The following is a 16,740-nucleotide window of genomic DNA, read 5'->3' as shown; positions in this document are numbered from 1 at the left end:
TTGCTGAATTTGTTTTCTTTACGGCTGGTGTCTTGTGACAAAATGAGCGAGGAGGAAGTGCTTCACCCCTTTTAAGGCTAAAATATTACAGACCGGTCTCAGTTCTACACTGAAGTAAATTACAACCTCAATATTGTTAAATGAATACAATGCCAACCAAACGGAGCAAAAATACTGGCAACCAGTCCTACGATGAAACGTTTGAAATGCTTTCTTGCCTACTCACTCCAGAGTGGCTTACTCATCTTTAACACCTCGACAGCGCCTACAACGTGTATGCACATGAGCGGCCATTGTAGAAATTAACTAACAACTTGGAGAGGAGTGAAAAAAAAAAAAAAAACAGCCTTGAGTGGGTGACGAGTGGGCTCGTTTGCCACAAACTTCAAAAAAAAGTCAACTGTCACAAAGCCTTTTATTGAAAAAGTTCCCTGTTGTGAAATGCATTTCAAGCACTACAAAGGGAGAAATGATTTACACAAATCTGACAATGTACTTCTGTGTTGTTTCCCAAACATCGTAAGCGATAATGTAGCTTTGTTTTTTGTTTGTCAGCGACGTATCCTGACAGGCAGAATGTTCATCGTCAATCTTGTCCAAATTGTGCACATTTGTCATTCAGTCAGTGTGGGGTGGGATTATGCTTTTCTGCAACAAATACATTTTTATTCAGCATGTACACTTCGCAGGTGAGCTTGATATATTTACCTTATCATCTTTATCTGTACAAAGAACAAGCATGCAGTTACTTTTAGAATTGTAACCTCCGTTCCACCTGTCCAAAAGCACTGAAAAATCATTTTGCAGGTTTTTTGAGAAAATAAACACCCCAATGTAATGTACGGTACAAAAACATACTGTAATAACATAATTAAATAGAATGAAAAGAACTGCAAAGGAATTGCAGGTAGACAAAAATTGTCACAATTAAGATGCAAACATTGTTAAGTAGTAGTTCGCAAAGGAGAAAAAAACATGCCTGCGAGTATTGTTCCTCTGTCTACATGTGTTGCTCCCATTTGTGATCAAATGTAAGTTGTTGAAAGGTTTCCAACGACAGCGAAAGTTTAGCGCTCTCATTGCTAGTTTTCTTAGCCTTCTCTGGCGTTTCCCATTGTGTGTTAGCATTAAGCTAGCAAACTTTCCTGAGGCCAACTAACGTGACTTTAAATGCACTTGTAACTCTCTTTGAAAGTAAACTTCAACTTCTTTTTTGAAGATTTAGTCACCATCTAGTGCTCGTAATTTCTTTTTTTAATTAGCTGATTGAGCACTCATACTTAAAAAAAAAAATAACAAAAAAACCCCACTGCTCTATTCAGCTCATGTTTAATAAAACATTATGTACAATATTTGAGGCTGTAAGCGTCCAAAAATGTGACCTCACAGGTCACGGATTTTCTTTTTGAAAAAAAAAATAATGAAAAAAAAAAGTACTAACTATTTTGCATATTACACACATTTAGATGTGGCTTTAGAACACGGGTGTCAAGCTCAAGGCCTGGGGGTCAGATCTGGGGGCTCACAACATTTGTTGGTAGGTCTACTTTGAGTTTCTGGCTAAATCGGTTTGTTGTTTTGTCTTTTAGTTCCCGAGGAATCTTCGAGACCACTGAAGTGGTTTGGCGGGGACTGATTGGATATTTGCAAAAGCTGAGCTAAATGAAGCAGCATCGTGTCACTACGAACTTAAAATTATGAAATTATTCCAACCAAATTGAATTTCATAATTGCCTTAGTCACTTTTAACTTACTGTCACAATATAAAAATATATATTATATAAACCAAAATGACTGCAAAAAAAATACATGTATTCTTTATGTTTGTGTAGATTTTTAGTCAACCAGGTCATTTATAAGTTTTGAAATTGAGTTTGGCATCCCTGCTTTAAAATGCGGTATTAGAAACTCTTTCATCTACCAGGGTCTCCAAACTGATTTGGAGACATTTAAGGACACGCAGCCCGGGGCATCCTGCACCTCCGACTCCTCAGACGAAGAAACCTGACTCTGTTCGGACTCCTCGGAAGACGAAACCTGGCTTTGCTCCAAGTCGATTTCGTCAAGGTCCGAGGAGAGGTCGTCGGCGGAGGGGGCGGGCGACACCAGCGAGCCCGGCGCGGCCACGGCCGCTGGGGACCAGGGTCCGGGGTGGGGGTCCGCATCTAAGAGCGTGGCCCTGAGTCGGTCTTGGCCGTGGAGGGGCATGCTCTCCAGGAGGTGGTTGAGCAGCTCAGCGGCCACAGCGGGGTCCATCGCAGGGCAGCTGGACACGAAAGTGTGCACGTCGTGCATGCACTGGATGTAACCGGCCGCGAAACGCTCGCATGCCTCCCGTTTGACAGCCGCCGCCTCTACTATCAACACGAGCAAAAAAAAAAAACATTAGTTGTTAGCAGAGATTTTTTTTCAACCAGGCCTTTCGATAACTTAGCATATCAATAATTACAACTTTGTTTAGTCTCTGCTGTGTGTTTTATTTTATTTTCATTTGAATCCAAATTTTACTTTTAGCGTTTAGTTTAAAAAAAACACTTGCAAAGAGCTGCCGTAGGCCACAGCTCACACCCCAGATGCTCACACGCACACTAAGCGGCCAACAAGACTCCAGCTTCTGATAACACGTGCTGGGTGACACGCCCTTAAACACGAACATCTAACACAACAACAGTACAGAACAATACACACAGTTTGCCTTTAATACTAAACCGTAACCCACGTGCGCTGTTCTGAAAATGTGGAGCAGTTCCCCTCCAAGTCGGTGGCGACGTTACTACTGGTATTGGCTAGGATGCCACAGGGTGGAGTTTCCTCTGCATTTTTTTTTTTTTTTTTTTTTTTTTTGGAGTAGGGGCACTACCAGAGCCTTTTTATTTTCCGGAACATGGAAGAAAGCTATGATGTGTTTAATTATATTGGAAAATTGATCAAGAACAAAAACAACCAAGAAAGGTCCAGTTGCCCTGGTTGAAATTTTAATGGGAGGGCGTGGGGGAATGATGAGGAATGAGGATCTACAGTGCTCCTCGGAAAGACATTCAGCAGTGGTACACCTGAAGGCGAAGGAGTTGAGGCGTGTATTAATTCGCTAACTGGCCGGAACTAAATTTAAAAGCTGCGTCCGCTGCTCCTGGGAAATACGAATAATCTACCTTCATTTCATCAAGTCTTGTAATTTAAATGATGACTTCGGGACATCTTGTGGCTCTATGACCGACTTGCTCCGATTTTGTCATTAAAACTCGAATTTTCGCGACATTTAGTAACACCCTCCTGGTGGAATACGTGAACTACCGAATTCCCCGCTGACCGTAAATGCAACAACAGCCACCCTTTTGGCAGCGGGTTGCCAAGCGAAAGCGAGGCAAACTCCGCACTCCAAAGTGCCCCCATCATGGCACTCAAACGAAAAGAAAATGTTTCGGCCATTTTCAAAATGTACCTTGAGCCCGGTTTTGTAGGATGCTCTCCACCCGTTTGACCGTCATCTCCAGCACTTCGGCGTTCTCCATCTTTGAGTGGCTCTATGACGCGACACACACATTTCAGCCACCTCGGCCTCATTAAAAGGCGAAATGGGCGGGCATGATACGATTTTTCAAACATATTATACTTTCACTATTTTCTGACCTCTGTATCCGCCATGAGAGCCCTGAGTTCGTGTAAGCTGTCGTTAATACGAGCTCGTCGTTTCTTCTCCACCAGAGGTTTCCTCACCTGGAATCACAGTCGAGTTATTATGAAAGCCTTTTAAGAAAGAAAAATAATGATAATTACAATGAAAAAGCTGGAATGAATCGTTTCCCACGTATAATTTATGTCATTGTTATTTGTTTTACCTTTCTGTCAATCTTCAGTCCTCCGTTGCGGTGGTCACTGGCTGTGTGTTTGCGCGTGGGGGCCATTCCTCCCAGGGAAATCGACGAGCCCCCCCACCCCAAAAGATGCGAACGGGAGCTCCTCACCGGGGAGACAGATGGCTCGGCCAGCAGCGCTGCCAATGAAGGGGCGCTATATATGACGCATGATTTACATATGAATAGGAGGAAGGGGACCCGAGGGTGGAGGGTGGGGGTCGTGTTCCTGTTTGGTGAGCCCCAAACTCAACCTACATGCACCACCCGATGAGAGTTGGGGATAGTGAGCTGGAAATGTCAGTAAAATGCACTTTGCAATTTGTGTCTGTAACACCTTTCACAACGTCTACAAAGAAATTGTGTGACATTTAGTTAGGCCCCCCACGGTCCCCTGATTACCACTGTGTCAATAAGCGAAAATGACCTCGCAGTCAAGGTATTAGGCAGGCAATATGTAAATGGACATGTTTTCTTTGCAGAAATTAAAGTTACTCGTCCCAGATTACAGATTACGTTACAGATTCGCAAAAGATGCTGAACATAGTGAGTAAAATCATCAAGACGGCTTCTCTTTGGAGGCGGCCATGTTGTTAGAAAAAGCGGTGCACATCGGCGGGGAAACGCTTCCAACTACGGAAGCCTCCAAAACGCAATTTCAAAAGCATCGTCCTGACAAGGCCAGGCGTTAACCCTAGCCCTGTAATGGAGTAAGACGAAGACAAATAGCAGCCTTTAACTGTTTTTTTTTTTAAGCCATACATTAGCTCATTGTCACGTTGTGTTTATTAGTCACTAATACCTTGTCCATGTTTGATTGCCAGCCATTAATTGGCGCACGTTTGAAGAACGAGGCCTGACAGCCCACTCGCCTACACAAACAAAACTAATGTGAATTGGAAGCAAAGAGCCGTCCGTCGGTCAAGTACAGCACTGGGGGTGGGGTGGGGGGGGTGTAAAATGTGCTAAAAGAATCTAGGAGCTAATGAGCTGCCTTAAAAAATAATCATAATAAAGCCCGTCATCATGTAACTGGGTGATTTGCATGAGTCATGCGGAGCTGCATGTTAGGTTTCATGGCTTGTGCTGTTCATTTGCAGTCAAAATCTATAAAATCAGTGAGGTAAGTAATTTGCAATCACTTTGATTAACGTGGCGTTCATCATCCCTTCCTATGGTGATTGTCCTCAATAGGTTGAGATGGAGTTCATCCGGGATGACCTTTTTTGGTGACAGAAGCAGGGTCAACACTGAACTGGTCACCGGTTACTTACAAAAAAGAAAAGATAAGTATTCTTCAGGCACAAGGGCACAGCTGGCATTGGCCTCACAGTTCTGAGGTTCCGGGTTAAATCCCGGCCCTCCCTGAGTGGAGTTTGCATGTTCTCCCCGTGCCTGCGTGGGTTTTCTCCGGGTACTCCGGTTTCCTCCCACATTCCAAAAACATGCAACATTGATTGGACACTCTAAATTGCCCCAAGGTGTGATGGTGAATGCGACTGTTTGTCTCTATGTGCCCTGCAATTGGCTGGCAAACAGTTCAGGGTGTACCCCGCCTCCTTCCTCTAGACAGCTGGGATAGGGTCCAGCACTCCCTGCGACCTTCGTGAGGATAAGTGGCAAAGAAAACGGATGGATGCAAATATTCTTCACACTTATAAGGACAAGTTACATTAAGGGTATGTAAATTACAGCTCAGGGGCCATTTACGACCCCTTGCACAGTTGAAATAGAGCACAATTTTATATTTAATTAGAAATTAATCAGATTTCAATGTTAATGCTATTTTTTAAACTGAAATTGGAAATATTTTTTGCAAGACATGATGCTTATTTAAAAAATACCTTATAGTTACACCTGTATTCTAAATTACAGCATTATATCACAGTAGTATGTTTTTGCTTTGTCACTGATAAACCAAGCTTGGATTGGGAGTGTTTATTGGGACTGCTCAGTATAGCAGGAGGTTGACCCACAGGATATTCGATCGGTTCCTCGCATGTGGATATGATGATGATGATGATGATGCTTGTGACTGAGTGCCAAGGGATGCCAAGCTGGCACCGTTGCAGGCAAGTCAACTTTGGATAAGGCTCCACTTCCGAATGATGACGCCGGGAACGCTTTGGAGGCCAAACACGGAACACTACCATATCTGGCTTGTACCTTCAAAGTAAAAGCTCAGAGTGGCGTCCACTCCACCAACAACGTTTTATAATCGTTTTATGATTATAAAAACAACGATTAATTTAACATAGTCGCATAAAAATGGTCATCATGTGCATTTCGTCTCGGATCAAACCAGTTATGTGGACGCGTTTCTCTTATTTTGAAAGTGACGAGGCGGCCTTTCCTTGATACCCACACACTTGCCCGCGCCCGTCATGCAAGACGTGCGTGTGACGTCACGGGGTCTCCGCCGGTGGCTATAAGAGCGAAACCAGGTCTGAAGTTGCAGGAAAACTGCACAAGTGTGCCCAGAAACCAGACGGGTGGCGAGCAAAAAACCCGACAGGGGCATCTAACATCCGCAACACACGTCCAGAATGGTGAGGATCGCCTTCCACGCTGCCTCGGGGGACAAGCAGGGAAAAGATGAGGAGCACGTGATCATACAACAGAAGGTAAGTGAAGTGGCCACTCGGTCGGGATTTGTCAAAGGATTTGCTGTCATTTACTGTGGGATGCAAATTGCATATTGTTCTGCAACGCTGCTGTCATAATTTCAGAATGTTTGTGAATGGGAACAAGGAAGGATGTGTTTATGTTTCGTACATTAATACGGAAAACATTTTCAAGTTTGACCCTGAACTGGTCGCCAGCCAATCGCAAGGCCCATAGAAACAACCAGTCCCACTGACAACCACACTTAAGGGCAATTTAGCCTTCAGTGAAGTAATAATTGTCATAAATACTCATAATAATAAATACTAATTTATTATTCTTCATGGTATTACTATTAGAAGTATACTGCATTTTTATTGTACTGTGTACTTTGGGATGATGATGATGTTGCTGATGGAAGGTTGTAATTTTCATTTACTACTAAAATGGATCAGATTTCATGATTATTAATTTCTCACAGTAAGATTTTATAGTACGTGAAGTTTTTTTTCAAATATTTTTCTATGTAGTAGTGTATCCACATTTTCTTTTATTATTAATATACTAAACCACACCGTATGAGTTTTTATTACATCCTTAACTCAAAATGTTTTAAAAGAACATTATGTATTTGTGGCTACTGAAAAAAAAAACAATTTCTTGAAAAGTGAGCTTTTGCTTTATCACTGGGTGAGTCAAGTTTACCAAATCTTTTGTCAAGAGACGATCTCTGATGATTTTTTTCCCCTTTCACTCCATTATCATAAACTAATTTATGTAATCCTAATGTATGCCCGCGAATCTGACGATGAATCACACGGGCATCCACGCGTCTGCCAACACCGCCTGACGTCAAGCGTGCCACCAACCGGTGTGGCACGCGTCTATTAATAAGCGATCGCGTTGACGCGCCAATCCGGACGCAGGCGTCTCAGAATAGACCTCCGGGTCGGCCGCGTGCCAACACGCCTTCCTCAGAGCCTCTTGACACTCGTCGCCATGGCGACGGTAGTAAGGCGAAGGCGGCAGATTGCTCGCTAGACCGTGGGCGAGCATCTGCTGACTATCATCACCGCCGCGTCTTACGTCTGTCGGATCTCCCGGCCTGACTCGATGACGACGCAGTTGGGAACTTCGACATCTGTGCCTTTCTGTGACTCTTCCAGTCTCTGTTGCGCAACGTCCTGATGACACCGGAGTAGCACAGAAAGGCTTCGAAGTGGATGGTGTGGTGAACGCTCCCAATACCAGCCACTAACACTTAGGGCAAAAACAAATCTAGTGACATTTAGTAAGTCCTCCTCACCAGTAATTGGAGCTACACTGCGGTGGTTTCACTCACTGCCGAATCATCATGACTATGATTTGATTATAATTATCTGTGCTTGTGGATTAAAATGTTATGGACCATACATACTAGTGGTACTACTTAAAAGTACTGGCACTGATCTGAAAAATGGTAGCAAACAACCACAGTCTGGAAAGAAGTGAAAAACTGACCCAGAGGTATCTTGGTTCTGCTGCGAATGAGGGGTGGTTCTTTTCCTGAAGTATATTCCACACAAGTTTCAGCAAAGCTCCCGAAGCTCAAGCTCAAGGATCATGTTTGTTTTTTTTTTGTCTGCAGGAGCAAGAGCAGCCTCATGCAATCCACATCAAGAAGCATTTTCTTGTCCGCCTGTCGTTGGTGACGATTTCTGTGCTGGTGGTCCTGGTGGGGTTGGTGCTGGGTTCCGTCTACACTTACCGCCACTTCTTCCCTGCTCAGGTACCTTTGATGCCATTTACATTTACCATTTGTCCACTCGTCCAGTTTCCATCTGTAGCTTCATGTCCAATTCTCAAGCAGCCGACATTTCTGTGCCCATCTCCGAGTTGGGCAAAGAAGTGCATCTGCATCTGTTCCATCCATCCATCCATCCATCCATCCATCCATCCATCCATCCATCCATCCATCCATCCATCCATCCATCCATCCATCCACTGTCATGTACGAACTGAGCGCTCGTCTGCGTGTCTTCCGCAGCCTCTGACCGAAAGGAGCGTGTTCTTCTGCCGGGTGGTCTTCCAAGACCCCATGATCCACAAACACCTGGAGCTGAAAGAGAAAGTGGCCATCTCCCTCGAAAAGGACTACCAGCTCATCAACGTGCCCGTGCCCGAGTTCAGCGGCAGCGATGCCGCCGACATTGTTCACGACTTCCAAAGGGTGAGGGCCCCTCCCCCACCATTTTCAAGCTGATTGTCCAAATCTTCTCCATATTTCAGGCTTGTACTAAAATATCTTTTTGTACTGGCAGGAACTGACGGTTTATTATGACAAAACACTGGACAAGTGCTACGTGACTGAGCTGAACAGCACGCAAGTGATGCGCCCCAAGAGTTTGTGGGAGCTGCTCAACAACGTGCAGGTGAGGGGCAATTTACAAAAAATAAAAATAACATGCATAGAAAAGATAAATACAGCAACAAGACTCGATAAAAACTGAAACGGCTCCCCGCTGGAGCACAATGTTCACGATGCTTACCGTGTTCGATTTTTGTGTCTGTTTTGTGCACAGAAAGGCACGTATTTCCCGCAGAACTACCTGGTCCGCGAGGAGATGACCGTGACAGGCTACATCAGCAACGTCCGCCAGCTGGGCCCCGTCATCAACCACATGTGCCACGGCAAGGAGACTTTTGGCCTGCGTCACCACAGCACGCACCGACGTGAGTGCAGAACCCATCCGTCCTACATGGGCGTAAAGTTGAATTTCGAGCGCAGACATATACATATATATTTTTTTACATCATCCATCCATTTTCGTAGCTGCTTATCCTCACAAGTTAAAAAAATCAGTTTAGAAAATATTTTCAATTTTTAACATTGATTTTTAGTTCAACTACAAAATTTTAAATTTATATTTTTTTAACTCAAAATATTAAGTTTTGTGGAAATTACACAAATAATTTTCAACATCTCAATCTACCAATGAACCAACTAATATTAATAATAAATTAATATAATGATAATCATTAAATATATTATAATAAAATAAAATAATAATTCTACATCTCAAAAAATTAAGTTCAGACTGAAATCTAATCATTAAAATCCTTTCTTTAAAGTTCCTCTAGTGAAAATATTTTTGAACCCTTTGAACATTTTTAACCATCAATAATTCACAAAAAAATACATGTAAAGATTTTGTGCCAATAAAATAAAAAAATAATTTCGTTGGCATTTGAATATGTATTCACAACTAGATCAATCCTTTTTTATAAAAAAAAAATCCACGTAAGAAATTCCACATCTGAAAAAAAATTAATCACATCTGACTTAGAACTTCCGTTTAAATTTGAATTTCCATCACTTTTTTTAACTAAATAAAGTAAAAATGTCTAAAAATTGAGTGAACTGTAAAAAAATAAATAAAGAGAAAATATAAACTCTAATTGTGGCTTGCAACTACCAGGGAGAAGCAATCAAATCTTTCTCAATTCGTTTTTTCAGATGATTTTCTGTATAATTAAATCAAAAGTTTTGAAAGTGGACTATTTCATGATATTTTATGAATTGAAATCAGACCGAGCTTCCGCCGTAAGGACAAAGCGAGGGAGAATCGCACCACAGAGTCAAAGGGAATCCGAGTGTGGTGTGAAGGAGGCAGAAAAAAACCCGAAATTTGGCATGTCCAAAGATGGACTTTCCTGTCCTGCCCCCTGATTTCCGTCTCGTGTGTTTGTGTGTGGGCACAAACCGGGAAGTCTTTTTTTTTTGTGAGTCACTGCAAGTGGAGTGGCACACTTCCATCCAAAGTGTCGAGGATGGAGGGATGAGTTATTGCTCACCCTTTGATTGGCAGAACAGCTTCCGAGAGGCGACGCGACTCCCTTCCGTCCGACGTTGTACAAATATGGATTGAGGTGTCCCCAGAAAATAATGAAAACAATAAAGCCATCCCTTATGGGCAAAAGGAAATTGAACTCACTGGAAGGAAGTGTGTGGACATTTCTGGAGAAGTTGCAATAATTTGAACTAAGGGAGTCACTGATGGTGTAGTGCTTGAAGTATCTGATTGTTTTTTGTTTTGTTTTATTTTATTTTTTGCAGGCATGCGTCGCAGGCGCAGCGTGTGCCGCACCATCCACCACTTCGAGAACCCTTACTTGGTGGAGACGCTGATCTGCACCTGAACGTTCCAGAACGGCAGCCGGGCCAACGCTTAAGCTACTTTCCAACCTTACCTCTTGAAGTCTTTTGCTACTTTCTAACTGCACTTTACAACTCATTTGACTTATTCCATTTTCACTTTTTTGTCCAAATCTAGTGTTAAGAGATTTTCTGTGCTGTGTGCGTGCGTGTGTGTGTTTGTCAGCACGGTGTGGGAGTGGTTAGCACATCGCACCTTTTTTAAAGCAATTACAATATGTAAAAATAAAAAACATATACCTCATGTAGTTCAATGTACAGTAAATTACTCTTGATTGTCACCAAGCAATATATGAATAGAGTACATGTCAGTTTTGAAGTTTACATGCACATATTGAGTTTGTTTCAGTCAATCTTATAAATGACTTTAGACTGTAAGCAGTACAAGAGCTTTAGAGTGTCAGAAGGAACTTTAGTGTGCGCTCCGACATTTGTTATTGAAGATAATGAGGATTATTATTGTATGTAGTGTTTTTTACTTGAACCTGTCTATTGCTATCTTCCCTTTTCCAGCATTAATGATCATTTTGGGTTATCAGTTGATGTGTGACTCAAATATTTGTGTATTTTACTGTAATATCTTGCTGCTTTAATAAACTTATTTGTCTTATCTTTTTTGTGAGCATTTTTTTCATGATACATCATCATTTGACTTCTTAGTTGTGTCCTCATATATTAAATTGGCCTATAAATGAGTTGAACGTACTGAAGATGTATTCGCTGAACCGCTGCCCCGACAGATGTTTAAAGAAGCAATTATTAGTGTTTTAAAAATGTACATACTGGATCATGACTGCAATAGTATATGTTCAATGTCCTTGCAAATTTGTGAATTTGGAGTTGCCACTTTATCATGGATGACCCAAACCACATGAAAGTGCACTACAGCCTCATTCTAAGAATGCAAAACGTTAGATGAACAAATGCCCATTCATGGGCAGGGTGGCAATTTTTTCCCTTCTTGAGATAAAAGTCTCCTAACAGGCCACAATCATAACACTTCTTTTTTGTTTATGGTTAAATTATATGATAACTTTACTAATTTATAATCTCGTCCCAAAAATGGGACGCTGGCCGCGAGAGGGTACTGGGGTTTTCTTAGTAGATCGTCCCAAAAACCAGAATCAGAATCAGATTAAAACACTTCAATATTTTGATATACTGAAGGATATAATGCGTGAAAATCATGATGTCCCAAAAATGGGACGATGCCCGCGAATGGGTTAAATCTCATCTATGTGAGCATTTGCAACTGTCTTGTTGCATTATCAAAGACACTGCCCCCTGGTGGCCAACGCACACACCGAAAGGGGCCCCACAATGTCCATTGTATGAAACAGGATGCACAATTAAATTTATCCAGATTATTGCTGTAGTCTGCAATTGGTTGGCAACCAGTTCAGGGTGTACCCCGCCTCCTGCCCGTTGACAGCTGGGATAGGCTCCAGCACTCCCCGCGACCCTCGTGAGGATAAGCGGCAAAGAAAATGAATGGCTCTTACTGTAGTTGGGGAAAGATGATTTCAGAGTTTTGGTTTTTTTTTTTTGGTCATGGAACAAATGTAATTTGTTGTCACAGTGCCACAGCACTTAAACTGCTGCTGTGATTTCGTGAAAGATGGACGCTGGGAATCAAAAATCGATCAGTTAGAGGGGAGTGAGAAAAAGTAAAAAGATAACTAATATACGAAGTACAAGGTGAGGAAAGTAAATGATAACTAGAACAGTGACACATTACACGAGTGTTGTATGGGGCAGTGGTGCTACACCCTGTGATGGAAGGACAGGACCAGATAGGACAGGGCCAGGACAGGAGGGGAAGCATGCAGGACAGGGTGGTACAGGTGTACTTGCCTGTACAACTGAAGTTTGGTGGGTGTGGCTGCGGAAATGATAAATGTCGATAGGACCGGAGTGTGAGTGAGGAAATTTGCATAATTATTTGTCACATTTAGTAAGTGACTGGCCCCAGCAAAAAATTCCCAGCGGGTGTATGACCGCAGACACATGCAAAATGACTGACAGAAGTGTCCTCTAACTGTGCGCCCGCACCACAGAGGCCGAGGACCCCACCCCACCCAATCGAGAGGCGGTCTCGGGCTGAGGAGTTCACCAGAGAGTGACCCAGTGGATGGGACAATTCCCACACTGAGGGACATAGGGCGGTCCACCGGCCCCACCGAGGCCGACCACTGATAGGAGGCCCCAGGGACCCAATGGCACCAACCGATAGACACAAACAAACAAACAAAAATGCCATCTCGGGTTTTCTTTTCACGTTTTGGGGCTTTTAATTCTAAACTGCTTTAAAAAAAAAATAGACATTGACATTACTGTGGAGCCTCTGTGACTGAAGTGTCAAAGTAACCACACACACAAAATATTAAAATACAGTATTAAGCCCCATATCCCCCACCACCAACTCTTCATATCCATTCCTAAAAATCAAACAACACACAAAAACTACACATATTAATTGCTCTGCATATATATATATATATATATATATATATATATAATATATATATATATATAAAACAAAATCTCACTTGATCAGAAGGGAATAATCTGAATGAATTCATGTAAATGGTACATAAACATTAATACTGGTTCCAATAATGCAGTATTCCTTCACATATTCTACTTGCTTTTTGTGTGTGTGTGTGGGGGGGGGGGATACTTATCATCTGTCTATTTTCGAAGTTTTTTGCTTTGGTGGCATCTTGATGTCAAATACGTTATGTTGAAGTAAATTGAGGAGCTTCTGTAGTGCTTTGGCCCCACCTTGTGGTAAATTGACCCTAAGGACCTACATTGAAGCCAGATGAGGGGTTTCCTGTTTTATGACACTTTTTAGAGGAGGTGTCATTTACCGCAGATTTTTCGCTACTTGTGGCCGTGTTTGATCCTTAACCCCTGTGACTAGCAGGGGGTGGGGGTGGGAGTATTAAATTAGCAAGTACATTTTTTGTTAGCTGCCTATTTCGTCTGCAAGCAAGCAATTCTGCGCTTCCGGCCACTGTGATGTAACAGCGACACAGGTCATTTAGATAATAGCGGCGCATGACATGAACAGCTAGGCTGTGCGAAGATTCAGGGTCACGTTCAAGGGACCACAAAGAGGCACTATTATGCTAAAGCCAAATGGTAAGAGGCAGCGGTGCAGTGTGATAACAATTTAGATGAAGTGCTGCCTGCGGAAGTCAAAATGCAATCAAATGTTTTAAGGGGGGATTGAATCAGTCAGTGGTGGCCTGATGAAAGCGGAATACATTTGCAGTCTGGGCACAGTGAGGTGAAACTCTAAATCAAAGCCGAAAAGTTAAGGAGAGCTAGTTTTGCAAGGATTAGCATTCGCGAACAGCGTTAGCTTCTGATTAGCAGGACACATTTGAAGTTCTTGATACAGTGGTGGATGTGTGTATTTGTGCTACATAGAGACAGCGTAGCGTTGAAATGCTTTTAATGTCTCTACGTCTGTGTTCCTCCAACACAAACACATTTGTTCAATTCCGTAGCACCGGCCCTGGTTGTCATAGCAATGGAATCCATACTCGCCATTGGCAAAGGAGTATATGGCGCAGGATGAGGGCCACCTCAAAACAGGCTAATTTCTCCAAAGGTAGTATAAAAGATGGGGAGATCTTTTTCTCTTTTGGGTATTTTGATGATAACGTCACAGACATGTCGTCAAGACACCTGGGAACTATTATAAATAATGAAAACCATTATGTATGTCTCCTTTAAAACAAAATGGTTTGAGCATGCTAAATGAGCACATAGTGGAGCAGAGTAGCTACACTTGCTCCGTCAGGGGACCTGCCACAACATTAATTAATTCATTAATATTCAAATTGTTCACAACGAGAAAAAACAAGTCACACATACACACAGGTACACACATACTCACTCACACGCAACCAAAGACAACCTACGAGGCCGTGAACTTTCTGAGAGTGATGACGATGAGCGCCAAGAGGACGGATGCCCCCAGGAAAACGGCGATGACGATGGCGGTGATGGCACCCGGTCCCAGGACACCTAAATACAAAGACACACCAGAATTCCTTTTCCCTAAAAATTCACAACCTGATTATAATCATTTCCACATTTTCATGAATCATCAGTCATGTATTCCCGTATTTTGCATTTTTTTTTTATTTAAGGGAACCTAACCACTAAAAAAAACATCACCTACTCGTAGTTTTTTGGGCTCTGAGGTGCCACCAAAGTGCAGGGTACCATTCAATTTCCGAACCACTTATCCTCACGAGTGTCCAGACGTGCTGGAGCCTATCCCGGCTGACTCTGGGTGAGGTACACCCCAGAGTTTAGAAAATAGTAAACAATTGAACACACAAAAAAAGAGACTTCACTGTGTTTAATATAACTTCCAGTTAATGTTTACTTTAAAAAAAAAAAAAAAAACATAAACCAAAGAGAATAATACCGTAATTCCCGGCCTACAGAGCGCATAAGCCTCACCCAATACATTTGTAAAGGAAATACCATTTGGTACATACATACGCCGCAGCTGTGTAAAAGCGGCACGTGGCCACATTGAAACACGAGATATTTACAAAGAAAAATGGTACACAGAGAGTTTAACGCCGGCGCCGACGCGCTAACGCCAATACTAACAGGGCCGGTTAAAAAAAACACACCATACTGCTAAAAATCATTGAGACACGGCAGTAACACACTAGCGCAGCGCTAACAGGGCCAAACTGGCAAATGCCACTTGCTCAGGACATAGATTCCACCGGTGTCACTCTTACCTTTTCCGCTATAGTGCCCCATTGTGGCCGTTAGAAAAAATGCAAAAATTAGCCGCATCCCCGCATAAACCACAGGATTGACAGCGTGTGCAAAAAGTCGCGGCTTATAGGCCAGAAATTACGGTACATTGTGTAACTTTACCCTAGGAATCTCCTAGCTACCTTTATGGTAATGTTCAATTTAACATGCCTTTGACATAATAACAATTAGCATTGATAAAAGCGGGTTTACGTAAAGTACTCCTGCTTTAGTTTTACTGAATTACTTTTAGTTGTGTGCACTGATTTGGAAGGTTAAGTCTCAGTTACGCTGGACTTGAACACGCCTTTGGGGTCTACTGTCACTGATGATAAGCACACTAAATTCTAAGCATTACAGATCTGAATGTTGTTGGCGCGAACCACCAATAATGACTTGTGGACTTTTCTTTTTTTAAATGATATGACATTAATTTATTACAATGCATTGGTTACAGCCCCTCCGATTTGAGAAGCTCTGTCATACACACTCGACCAGACATCGGAAGGTGACAAAATGCTGCTTTTTACCTTCCTCGTCCTCCATGGCGAGGCCTTGCGTGGCGTCCTCGTAGTCAAAGGTGAAGGCCTGCTCGGTCATGTGATGAAGGGGGTCATTGGTGGTGGTGCTGGGGGGGCCCACGTCAGCAGGGGTCTCTCCGGACATGGTGTCCTGGTTGTCCCTGGACGGGTCAGCGATAGTCTCTGCAAAAAAAAGTGATTTGAAGGTGAGTTTATATAAAGCGTGATAACCGTTGGTGCATTTGAGTCACCCATAAGGGTCTTCTGTGTGCCCCCTAACGGCTCAGGAGCAGCAGTATAAGCAAGTCTTTGTAGAAAGGCAGCATTTTGTCTGTTTGTGCTCTCCTGTCATGTTGTTTTTTCCTTCCTTCGACGTTCCAAGGAACCTCGGACCGGCTGAAAGCGCCTTCAGTCGGCGCCATTATCGCAGAAGGGCAGATGAAGAGGTTCTTCACCACTGACGCCATGAAAGCGAACACGCGCTGGTTACTTCAGTAGCTACGCCTCCGGAATGCTCTACGCACTACCTGGGAAAGATGCAGTTTTAATCGTTTCGAAAAACAATAATGAGCTATGATGTATCTTTATTGATTAAAGCTTGCAAGGTATAGTGGCGGGAAGAACAATTAAAAGATGGCAGAAGCTACCATTGCCACATTTCCATTCATACATCCGAATAGCTTTGCATCGCTATGAGGATCACATGACCTGGCTGAAGTTTCAAACTTATTGAAATAACGACAATGTTTGTTTTCATTTCCACAAATTC

General features: G+C 42.7%; 3 protein-coding genes across 4 annotated transcripts; 1 reads left to right on the top strand and 2 right to left on the bottom strand.

Annotated features, from left to right (window-relative positions):
- Positions 1–417: 417 nt before the first annotated feature.
- hes6 (hes family bHLH transcription factor 6) lies at positions 418–3,984 on the bottom strand. 2 transcript variants are annotated; one of them, XM_061839344.1, is made up of 4 exons: positions 3,840–3,984; positions 3,631–3,717; positions 3,443–3,524; positions 418–2,357 (listed from the first exon to the last, which is right to left on the bottom strand). In XM_061839344.1, the coding sequence occupies exons 1-4, from the start codon at positions 3,903–3,905 to the stop codon at positions 1,918–1,920; spliced, it is 675 nt and encodes a 224-aa protein (XP_061695328.1). In that variant the 5' UTR covers positions 3,906–3,984; the 3' UTR covers positions 418–1,917. The 2 variants fall into 2 exon arrangements, with proteins under 2 accessions (XP_061695328.1, XP_061695329.1); XM_061839345.1 differs by having other exon boundaries at positions 418–2,354.
- Positions 3,985–6,264: 2,280 nt separating this feature from the next.
- On the top strand, positions 6,265–11,268 carry itm2cb (integral membrane protein 2Cb). Its single transcript, XM_061839397.1, has 6 exons — positions 6,265–6,478; positions 8,086–8,226; positions 8,485–8,667; positions 8,759–8,869; positions 9,020–9,170; positions 10,555–11,268. Exons 1-6 carry the CDS (start codon positions 6,401–6,403, stop codon positions 10,635–10,637), a joined length of 747 nt encoding a protein of 248 aa, XP_061695381.1. The 5' UTR covers positions 6,265–6,400; the 3' UTR covers positions 10,638–11,268.
- A 3,316-nt stretch (positions 11,269–14,584) lies between these two features.
- On the bottom strand, positions 14,585–16,172 carry snorc (secondary ossification center associated regulator of chondrocyte maturation). Its single transcript, XM_061840397.1, has 2 exons — positions 15,981–16,172; positions 14,585–14,694 (listed from the first exon to the last, which is right to left on the bottom strand). Exons 1-2 carry the CDS (start codon positions 16,114–16,116, stop codon positions 14,585–14,587), a joined length of 246 nt encoding a protein of 81 aa, XP_061696381.1. The 5' UTR covers positions 16,117–16,172.
- Positions 16,173–16,740: the final 568 nt, after the last annotated feature.

Source organism: Syngnathoides biaculeatus, chromosome 13 (assembly GCF_019802595.1).
Source record: "Syngnathoides biaculeatus isolate LvHL_M chromosome 13, ASM1980259v1, whole genome shotgun sequence".
Lineage (NCBI taxonomy): Eukaryota > Metazoa > Chordata > Actinopteri > Syngnathiformes > Syngnathidae > Syngnathoides > Syngnathoides biaculeatus.
Note: the sequence above shows the minus strand (reverse complement) of the source record. Positions and strands in the feature narration are given on the sequence as shown.

Bases quoted from the DNA above. Each gene is read 5' to 3' on its own strand.
- hes6 (XM_061839344.1), bottom strand. From the start codon at position 3,905: ATGGCCCCCACGCGCAAACACACAGCCAGTGACCACCGCAACGGAGGA. The intron at 3,525-3,630 runs GTCAGAAAATAG...GTCGCGTCATAG, and splicing joins CTCTCATGGCGGATACAGAG to AGCCACTCAAAGATGGAGAA. The intron at 2,358-3,442 runs GTACATTTTGAA...TCGTGTTGATAG, and splicing joins CCTACAAAACCGGGCTCAAG to TAGAGGCGGCGGCTGTCAAA.
- itm2cb (XM_061839397.1), top strand. From the start codon at position 6,401: ATGGTGAGGATCGCCTTCCACGCTGCCTCGGGGGACAAGCAGGGAAAA. The intron at 6,479-8,085 runs GTAAGTGAAGTG...TTTTGTCTGCAG, and splicing joins ACGTGATCATACAACAGAAG to GAGCAAGAGCAGCCTCATGC. The intron at 8,227-8,484 runs GTACCTTTGATG...TGTCTTCCGCAG, and splicing joins GCCACTTCTTCCCTGCTCAG to CCTCTGACCGAAAGGAGCGT.
- snorc (XM_061840397.1), bottom strand. From the start codon at position 16,116: ATGTCCGGAGAGACCCCTGCTGACGTGGGCCCCCCCAGCACCACCACC. The intron at 14,695-15,980 runs GTAAAAAGCAGC...CTTTGTATTTAG, and splicing joins CGCCATGGAGGACGAGGAAG to GTGTCCTGGGACCGGGTGCC.